At 44.3% G+C, this 10,454-nt stretch overlaps 1 protein-coding gene and 1 pseudogene across 1 annotated transcript; one reads left to right on the top strand and one right to left on the bottom strand.

Annotated features, from left to right (window-relative positions):
- Nucleotides 1-3,457: 3,457 nt before the first annotated feature.
- Nucleotides 3,458-5,162, bottom strand: LOC135492569 (uncharacterized). The gene is made up of 3 exons (XM_064779112.1): nucleotides 4,710-5,162; nucleotides 4,258-4,434; nucleotides 3,458-3,988 (listed from the first exon to the last, which is right to left on the bottom strand). The coding sequence occupies exons 1-3, from the start codon at nucleotides 5,160-5,162 to the stop codon at nucleotides 3,458-3,460; spliced, it is 1,161 nt and encodes a 386-aa protein (XP_064635182.1).
- Nucleotides 5,163-5,513: 351 nt separating this feature from the next.
- On the top strand, nucleotides 5,514-10,439 carry LOC135492568 (uncharacterized; annotated as a pseudogene).
- The last annotated feature ends 15 nt before the right edge of the window (nucleotides 10,440-10,454 follow it).

Here is a 10,454-nt window from a genome sequence, read left to right as displayed (position 1 = left end):
GGTATTTTAGAATCAAGCGCAATATGTCTGTATTGATTTAGCAGAATTCAATACAAAAATATATGATATGTTCTAAACATGATAAAGAAATTAAACAATTGAAACAATTGAAACAGTTGAAACGAAGTTACCCAAAGTATGATTTACTGCATGGTTTGAAAGATAACGTGAGCAGACAGCTATGACTGTGATGAGGACAAGCCTACAAGACTGCGTTGTTCCATTAGAGGTTACCTCAAATCAGTCATGTCCTATTTCTCAATTCTCTGGTATGATCATGTGTTGGTAGAAGATAGATGATGAAAACATGTTATTGCAACAAATGCCAATATTTCCTTTATGTTTGGCGACGGTTGTAACCCTCACCTGGGTTTGGAGTAACCGAGTGTAACAGTCAAGTCATCGCCACGAGTGCAACACTATTTTCATAGAGCCCGAACGTCTCAACGTCGTGTGCAACAGAAATGACATACTCTTCCTACATCGATGCCTGTAACGTAATGATATGGACATAGTAGCCTGTGTTGTTGTTCTTGTAGAAAGCTCGAGAAATATTAACGTAGATTTTTGGTTTTTAATACAGTTGTAGGGAGATAAAGATAAATCATTTTCATTCAACGGCTACGCCCATAGCAAACTGAAAATTACCGAAACATCGTAGAAGCAGAAAAGGAGTTGAGTGTAGGTATAAAGGAGGTGATCTTTCTCGCTATATGTCGTAGTGATAGCAGATGAGAAGATTAGCACTGCCCAGATCGTTCTTTTGTTAGCAATGCAACCTTCTGCCTCAATGTTGTAATACTTTGGTGAATTTTCCCGAACAACACGGAGGTTGCACAAATTCTGGAATGAATAATATATGCCTTGAATTTCCAAGATGATGTATCATGTCTGTATAAGTTACCACTTCCCATGTTTACTTGGAAGTTCTGCATGCGATAAGAACGAATCTGTCATAAATTTGGATAGAAATGGACAATTTTGAATAAAGCTTTCCTAACCATATTCTTATCGTTTTCCTGTAAGGATGGTTGGAAAATAATGCCCTAACCATATTCTTATCGTTTTCCTGTAAGGATGGTTGGAAAATAATGCCCTAATTTTCACTTTTGGGGCGCACAGCGTTTCGATTGCCACTAAAAGCGTCCTGTTTGGGATTAGGCAAGAAATGAATAAAAATATGTTTTCTTTCTTCTTGAGTGCTATCGTTTTGCCACAATTTATTACCTTTCATCGTGGTTTGCGTTTATTTCTGATTTTAAATCATGCTTTTTCTATTCATTCATTTCTTTGATCACGCGATGAGGTCTCACTCTGTCGTTTCATTAAATCCATCAGACGTAACGTCAAACCAGTACCTGGAGTGACCCACAAGGCATCACCCAGAGGGGATCACTCGACTCCGATTTATGCTGAGACGAAACTACTGGTGCCATGTGCTCATACCTGCACATTTTTATGGAGTCCGAATGAAGCTTTCTAAGGCACTTTCAGTGCATTCTTTTCTTTTCATTACCATTAGGTGCCGCCACCTTCGATACTCCCCACACCCCTGGCGACACCTAACGTCGAGCGGTAGTATAAATATGCCCACCCATTCGGCCTCGTTCACTATTCTCTCTCCTGCCGTCTGTCTAGGCAGTCTTTTGTTCGCCGCTCCTCATTTCACGGTAGGTTTTCCACGCGGATTCTTCCTTGGATATTCGTTTTCTCTCTTTCCCTGGATATCGCTCCTTCTGGCCGTTTTTTCTCGGCACTTTGTTATTTATTCCGATTTTTGTTTTCGCATTTCCCGTTTTCCTCACTTTTTTCGGGTTATCGTGACAGTTTTCTAACGTTTGTTGTGTGTACGGCCGGTCTCTTTGATTCACACCGTTGCGAGCTTTGCTGGCGGTGGCCTTGCGAGCTTTGGCTGGGGCGTATATCTGTATATCGTTGCGAGCTTTTGCTGGCGATAGCCTTGCAAGCTTTGGCTGGGGCGTATATATTACCTTGCAAGCTTTGGCTGGGGTACAGACCGTTGCAAGCTTTGGCTGGCGGCAATTTTTTGCTCCTTCTGGTGGGAGAGCCACGCTCGATGGTTTCAGGATTTATCCCCAGACATTTTCTTCTGAGTGCATGAGTCGCTGTGAGGGCCCTTGTACGTTACCCGGGGTGGCGTCTAGATGGCCCTTTGTTTGGCACGCGAAGGCAGGCCCCTCGTATGTTGTAATGTAGGCCGACTTCGATTGCTTACTCGAGTTCTCCCCGAGTGACTCGGGGAGCAATCGAACATAGAATTTTGCTCGGGTGACTACCCGAGTGACGTCATATTTGACCTACTTAGTTCCTCGAGGACTACCCTGGACCGCACAGGAGTGGGTTTTGAATTACCCGCAGAACACGTGATTAATCATGGCTGCCAGCAGCTTGTAAGCACGTTTTCTGATGAAAAAAAACCCTGTTTTTGGCCGTATTTCTTCTGTTCGTTACCAAATATCCCTAAATGAAGTAGAACTAGAACAATAGTTATCGGATTGCTAGCTGACATCGGTTGTAATGCGTTCTCAGACACTGAAAGGGCCTAAACAACACAGTTTGTACAAAGTAGGCCTGCACCTTTGTCTTCTGCGTGTAGGGAGTAGAGAGTATCAATGGTGGGAACTCCTACTTTAGGAAAGACATCTCTTGTAGGACCAGGTCGTCTTTGGAAATATTGGAGGACTGGGTAACATCCATCCTGGGAAATGAACATTGTCCTCACTTTCTTCCTAGGACATGATAACAAGACCTCATTGTTGTCTAAGGAGTCAATGGATAGGGACATCATTGAGGGCAGAGTGATTTGGGAATCTGTGGTTTACTCAAACATTCACTGGGAAGTTGCTCCAGGGACCATGGGAGCAGGGACAAATCTTGTGCTCCAGTGGTGGATCCCAAGTGGCAGCCAGGAAGACAGGCTACCTGTTTGCACATACATGTACATGGTCATGCATCACATCCTTCAATTTTTGCCAGACCAATTGCAATCCAGTATCAGAGTTTTGAAAAGAAAAGGGGTGTTGCCTTCATTTAAAAACCTCTGATGGACCAGAATGACTGAAATGAATGTACAGGAAACTAATTTGCTCAACATATTTATCAAAGTACGTTTTACAAACATAGCACATTTTACCATGTGGCCAGACTCACTGAATGAACAGAATCATACCTTAGTATGATTTGAGTACAATGGTTACTGGTATTACACTGGGACAAAATACATACTAGTACTGTCCATATCTATGAGATATACTCATGTCAGGATGTGGGTACAATTGTCACTTTTGGGTGCAAGAATTTCCATCCTAAAGTTCATCCTTTGGAGAAAGAATGGGTCAAAGACAAACCAAATGTATAAGAAATGCAAAGATTTTGAATTACATATGCAGTCACAAATGTCTGGATCATTTTACATAGTCCTTGCAAAATAAATGGTTTAGACCGCATCTCTCAGCTGATTGATTTCGTGCATCACTTGTTGTCGACGCACCACTCCATCACGAGCATTTCGGATCATATTTGGTAAACGATTTGGATGAGGTGGCAGGTCCATATCAATATAATGATCAATGTCATCATCCTCAATGATGCAAAGATTGTGCAGAATGCATGCTGCCATGATGAGTTCCTCGACCTCATCAGCATCATGCCCCATGACCTCTTTCAACCTCCTCATCCGTCCCTTCAGATGACCAATGGCCCTTTCAACACTTTGTCGGCACCCTGATATCCTGCGGTTGAAATTTCGCTGCTCTCTTGTCAAATTTCCATTGTTCTGGAATGGTGTAATCAGCCAACGCTTCAGCGGATAGGCAGAATCTGCCAAGATTATGTTGCCATCTGCCACTGCCTGACCAGCCTCAGCACGTTCGAACAGAGCACTATTGCGAAGCACCCTGGCGTCATGGGCACATCCAGGCCAACCTGTAGTTGCATTTCTAATCATTAATTTGTGGTCTACCACAAGCTGAAAGCAAACCATCAAAACATGAGAAGACAAATGGTGGGAAAGATAAAACGTAGGATTCAACATTCTAGTTCAATGTGGCCTTAACTTGATGTGAGTTTTTATTCATTTTACTCTATTAATTGAATTGATGTCTCACAACCTTCAAAAATCATTGTAGATTTCAGGGCCATTCTATCCAACTGAAGACAATTAACCTGCAAGGGTGACTGCATGGATCTTCATCTAAGTAAAATTGACACATAAAATCAGTGATTATGACATTATACCTGCAACTGCATTGATGGATATCTGGATATGTTGATGTAGTCCTGATCCCTTCCAATACAGCCAGTCAGCTCAATGTGCGTCCCATCGAGTAACCCAATGACACCCTGTAGCTGGTTGGTTGCCTCAGACGCTGCTGATATCTGGGCCTGTTCTTGTACGGTCGGCCAATTGATTACCTGAAATTAAAAAGGACAAGGTTTTGAATAAGCCAAGCTCAAAGCTGTCTCTGTTGGGCCTGGCTAGTCGTTGCTAGGCTAGGCTGATTTTTCTTAAGATTTTCCATACGATTTTGGCCAGTGTTCATTCGTTTCAAAACACAGCCAGCCAGCCAGCAGCATGAGCAACACTCGGCAACCAACGAACGAATTTTATTCAGCAATGAATTTGTCGTTGTTGTAAAGGAAGAAAAAGCCTGGACCTACACAGGGCAAATACTACACTGTACACACACCTGAATAAATCTGCGGATGATGGCTCGGGCTACTTTCTTGAATTTCAAGCACACGGTCGATATAGACAAGTCAAACTGGAGAGCTATTTGCCTCATAGATTCTTGGTTGACTATGTACCACATGAATACAAGTAACTGCTTCTCGGGGCTGACGGGATCCCTGCCTCCAAAGTGGTTGCTAACCAAGTCTTCCTGAATTTCATTCAGAACAGAGACAAATATGCCCTTGCTGAATCGAAAATGCATTGAAAAGTCACGCAGGCTGAACATGGGCACAACATCTTCGCAGAATCCTTGGATCTTTGGGACTTTAGACCTTCGCATGCATAATGTCAGAGCAGCAGCGATCATGAACGATGTTTTGCCGAGGAATTGACCGTTTGGGGGCTGGAGTAACTCGTCAAATTGGAAAAAACTTATCACAAACTCACGATTTAAGTTCGGCGCCGCCATGATTATTCGCTACTCCATTCTCGCGGGCCGTTCGATTGTTCCCCTCACTCGACATGCGCAGAGCACGCATTACCTCATCGGTGACGTCACGCTCGGGCACTCGCACTCTTCCCTGGAGCATGGAGGTATCTTAATAATACCTCCATGCCTGGAGTAAGCAATCGAAGTCGGCCTACGAGGTGCTTTGCTCGGACTGGAGCTTATGCTTGTTACTCTTCCTTTGTTATATTATGCAAGCCCGTTAGGCCTATTTAACTTCTGTATTATGGCCTTTTTTCTCGGTGATTGTTTACTCGCTTTGTTACGGTCCTATCCTTTGCACTTCATTTATACCGCTGCTTATATTTTCAGATGGTTCTCCCTACTACTTTGAAAAAGCGTCACTCTCTGCGGGGTAAAAACTTATTGCCGCTCTTTAAAGCGATGGCAGCTGCGGAGTCCCCAAAACAATTGGCTAGAATTTCAAAGGATGAACCGCTGGACGGCATGTCAATGGATAGAATGCAATTCCACTTCTCCAAGTTGACGGGAGAAGACACCGACGATACACTAAAAATGCTAGGGCGAGATCAGGATTCGACCCCTCTACTTTTGCATCATACGGTTGTCCTCGCCAACTCCATTGGTCAGCCCACCGGCCAGTCTCTCAGGGTAAGCTCGGTTAAGCTATGAGCGATTTTCTCTTTCCACGTCTGAGGCTTTCTCACAAAGCTCGTTGGCTTACGTACCAGTCGTAGTCGCTAAGATTATTTATATGTAAGTACTTAATGACAGATCGTTCCATACATCCCGCCTCCGGTCCGAGTCCCTCCCTGTCTCCCACAGTAAAATGAGTCGTGTTCTTTTCTTTCTAGTCCAAGCCTGCACCTCCATCCGCGGTTCCTTCGGCGGCCGAGCCCCTGTCGTCCTCTGACGCGGACGCTGTTGCTTCCCCTCTGCCGCTCCCTCCTGCCGCCAAAGTTCAAAAAACTTCTGACACCGATTTCGCAACGCAGGCTGCTAAAGAGAAGGTGAGGTCCCTGGCTCTCCAGCAAGAGCCGAATGAGTCTCTTCTTTTACTCTTCTTGGACGAGTTGGCAACAACGGCGGCTGCGACAAAATCGAAGGACTCCAGCCTCTATGAGGATCTCTACCGGCAAGCCAGAAGGCACCAGGGAAAAGTAGACATTGCGGCGTGTTAGGGGGAGGGGTTGCCGATGTGATCTCCAAGGCGCTAGTTAAATGCCTCAAGCCAAAGCCAATGCCTCCACAGTTTTCTCCAGAGCGTCCCCCTAAGCCTGTATAGCAATCCCCTCCTCGAGAGGCCAAGTCGCCCCTGGCGGATCTATACCCCCAACTGGCTATCTCTCAACTGCTTTCCTCGCTACTTAATTCGGGTGGTAGAGGGTATTCAAATTACTCAAAACGGTGGAGGATATAATGGGGGCGCCCTTTCCGTGGTGGTCCAGGGAGTACTTACGGCGGCAGAGCTGCCTACACTTGTTAGGTTTTCGTTTTTCTCAAAAAACGAAAACCTATTGCTTTGCTTGTGTTTTTTCTTTCTTTCTTTCTTTCTTTTTTCTACGGATTTTTGTGCAGAGCAAATCTCAGAGATGGTGATAGCTGTAGATGTGGAACTTATTTCATATGATAGGCCCAAGTCTGAAGTTGATCCTCCTTGCTCTAATTACGAAATTCATTGAGGGGGTCGGCCGCTAGAGGGCGCTAAGTGAAAATCTAATAATGGCTTTTTCTCCATAATGCGCACTCCGATTTGAACGAAACTACTTTCAACTGATGCAGAATCTTGTTGCGCATAAAATATACAGGGTGGCGACCCAAAATTTGTCAACAGTTTTGACGATAGATGCCGCTGACTGAAAAAAGGGGGCAAACACCAAAATGGTAAAATATCGGCACTGCGAGCCTTTGAGTTTATTCTAGTGGCATAGAACAATGCCTCCCTATGATGTCCAGGGAATATATAGGTTTTGGTTGCGATCGGATATTCAATATGGCCTCCAGACCAGCCATCTTGTTTTTCTTACAAGAGCTATAACTTCCGAATGCGAACTCCGAATTGAATCAGATTAATTTCATCTGATGCAGAATCTCATTACCCACAAGATGTTACAAACGAAGTCACGTTATAGTTACAGGTTTTGATAATAGGTGGCATTTAATGGATTTTTTTACTTTTTTTCACTAACCGCCCTCTATCGTCGAAACCGTTGACAAAATCGGGGTGACGTGTCTCCTGATGTTTTGTGCGTATTAGAGTTCCGCTTCGGATAAAGAAAGTTTCATGCAAATCGGGATTGGCGTAAGGGAGAAAATGCAATTTTAGCATGAAACAATATATATTAAGTGGCAACGCAAAATTTGTCAGTAGTTTTGACGATAGATGGCGCTGACTGAAAAAGCGACAAACACCAAAAGGGTAAAATAACGGCACTGCGAGCGTTTGTGGAGCTTACTCCTTTTAACGCCAGGTGGCGTTTGGTTTCGGCGAATGGTAGATCCTGAGCAAGCCAAGATACCTACCCTTCTAGCCCTAGCGGTGGGTTCTGAAACCAAACTAATGACGCGAATCACATTGGGTCTTACTAATTTGCGACCCTATTCGACACTCTAAGACAACTTTCCACAACAGTTTTTTATTGCAACGGGTAATCCTTATTAATTTTTTAATAATCTACAAACTGGATTTTAATAAATTGTATACATTTTGTGGCATTTATTGATAGTTTAGATAGTGATTTGAATCGAGAGCCATGTTGTCGGTTACTGTCGCAATTTAGTAGGCTGTCATTAACAATTCGCCATTTTGCATTCGACATTCGATTTCGACTGGGTCGGTAGGTAATTAAGTTTTTTCTCAAAAGAAATCAGCAATTGTGGAAGTGCAAAGAGGCACAGGCTACTGATTTTACTTTTGTAGTATTGACCAGCAAAGTTAACTTCGTCGCTTTTTTAGCGGTTACCCTAGGTTAGGTAGGTAAACCGCAGGCTTTTTTCTCCTATATGCTACATCCGATTGAAATGGGATTGGTTTCATCATGGAGGATGCAGAAATAAGAAGGCGCACAAAACATACTGGTCTGTGTCGCACTGAGCTCCGAAAGCCAAATTTATTGAGCAATAGCCCACTGGGTTCTGGTGTGAACATCAATCTCCTCATTCTCCTCTGACATGTTACATCATGTGACCTCCAGGTGCCAATACCAGTTTCCCCAAACGAAAACCGTCGATCTGGCTTTGCCAGTTCTAGTTATTTCTGTCACTCCCCGGACCACTACATACGTGACTGTGACAAAATGAAGCAGGCCAAGCCGCCCATTTAGTTTGCCACCTTTTTTCTTTCGGTTTCCGTACCCAGGGCGCCTGCCCTAGTGGAGCTCTGCCTTCACGTGGGTCGGAGACTGAGTTTTCTGTCCTTCATGTCCATACCGTTTACAGTTCGATAGCCGTCGTTAGTAACCGCTATCTCATTGTATTTTCAGGTCGTTTCTTCTCTGGGGTTTAAAGTGCCCGATTGGGAATTGCAAGTGTCTTTCGACCCCTTATCAGCTCTCGATTCTAAACGCTCGTCTGCGGTATGGACAACTCTTGCAGGACGGGAAACTCAGCCTTCGGTCCACGTGAACCTGGATTTTGAAGCTGTCTTGCTGGACAACGCCCCTTTTGATTCTAACGTGTTACCTTTAAGAGACCCAGAATATTTCCTAGCTGGACAGCTGCATGATGCTAAAGAGCAATGGGAGAGAATAATCCTGCTAGTTCAGCATGACAATCCGCCTGCAAACGTAATTCTTTCTTGGATTCGCCATGGTGTTGATGTTTCTGATTTTTTTCATACCGTATAAGGGTAATCTTAAGGGTGAGGCATACGAGTCTGACGCTCCCCCTTCAAAATTTTTTCAAAATTTTTCCACATCTGCAAATTTTGCTAATTTCATCGCTAATGAGCTAGAGCAAAGAATAAAGTCTGGTGCAATAGAACTCCTTGGTAAAGTTGGTGAATGCGATATGCCTTTCATCATAATGCCTTTAACCGTAGAACCTTCTAAACCTCGATTATGCCACGATGAGCGATTCCTCAATCTCTGGATTAAAAACAGCCCGTTTCATTTAGAAACCCTCAACCACGTTTACCGTTTAGTCGACCGCAATGCTAGAATGATCTCCACTGACGAAAAATCGGGATATGACCATATTTTTATCTCCAAGCGGTCTAGGAAATACTTTGGCATCCAGTTTGGCGGGTGGGTTATGCAGTGTAAAACGTTACCCTTTGGTTGGAAGGCCTCTGCCTTCATTTATCAGTCGGTGGGGATGGTCGCAACAAATTACCTGCGCTCTTTTGGTATCAGGACAACGCAATACATTGATGATAGATTCGCGGTGGAAACGATTAATTCTCACGCCATCGCGCTAAAAATAACGATCGTCGTCGTCTGCTACTGTCTATTACAGCTCTTAACTAGACTGGGCTACACATTTTCCCTCCACAAAGTCAGCCTCGACCTAAACACTACTTTGCTCAAGCATTTAGGCTTCATGGTCGATTCGATAAAACAGGCCTACATCCTTCCCCCTGACAAAAAATCAAATTTCATTTCGCTTCGCGAGCATATTTTGTCCCTCCCACAAAGTAATATCAAAACCCTTCAGCGCTTTGCGGGAAAGTGTGTGTCCATGGTGTTGGCCGTGCCGGCAGCGGCTCTGTATACCAGGGAGGTCAATAAAGCTATTTCTGTAGGCATAAAGAATGCTCGGGAAGTAAAGATTGAGGGCGGCCTGCGCAAGGAAGTAGAACATTGGAGATTCCTAGATTTCTGGGATGGCTGTCTCTCTTGGAAGTCCGAATCACACAAACAGGTGACAATAGCAACTGACGCCTCGCTCTACAAATATGGCGTTACGATTATGGGGGGGGGGGGGGGGCAAAGCGAAAACAAAGGCTTGTGCTTTTCTGACTTTTGGGCAAATTCTGACACCCGTCCAATCCTGTTAAAAGAAGCCGATGCGCTATTAAAAGCCCTCCAGTCTCTACGATCTTCAATTTCCAATAGTAGAGTGGACGTCATGACTGACAGCCAACCTTTAATATTCGCTTGGCGAAACCAAGGTTCTAAATCGTCTCCGTTAAATGACATTCTAAAACAAATCTTCCAGCTCGTCTTCCAGTTGAGTATTGATCTCCGCCTGCTTTACATCCCTTCGGCGCAAAACCCTGCGGACGCCCCATCTAGATCGCTGAATATATCCCACACGATGTTATCAGCATCGTCCTGACGCAGAGTAGAGTCG

This window comes from Lineus longissimus, chromosome 8 (genome assembly GCF_910592395.1).
Source record: "Lineus longissimus chromosome 8, tnLinLong1.2, whole genome shotgun sequence".
NCBI classification, from domain to species: Eukaryota; Metazoa; Nemertea; class Pilidiophora; order Heteronemertea; family Lineidae; genus Lineus; species Lineus longissimus.
This window is presented reverse-complemented; position numbering and strand designations above follow the sequence as displayed.

Excerpts from the sequence above, each read along its gene's own strand:
- LOC135492569 (XM_064779112.1), bottom strand. The coding sequence starts at position 5,162 with ATGGCGGCGCCGAACTTAAATCGTGAGTTTGTGATAAGTTTTTTCCAA. Across the intron at positions 4,435-4,709 it reads TCATCCGCAGATTTATTCAG|GTAATCAATTGGCCGACCGT; the intron begins GTGTGTGTACAG and ends TTTTAATTTCAG. Across the intron at positions 3,989-4,257 it reads ATCCATCAATGCAGTTGCAG|CTTGTGGTAGACCACAAATT; the intron begins GTATAATGTCAT and ends GTTTGCTTTCAG.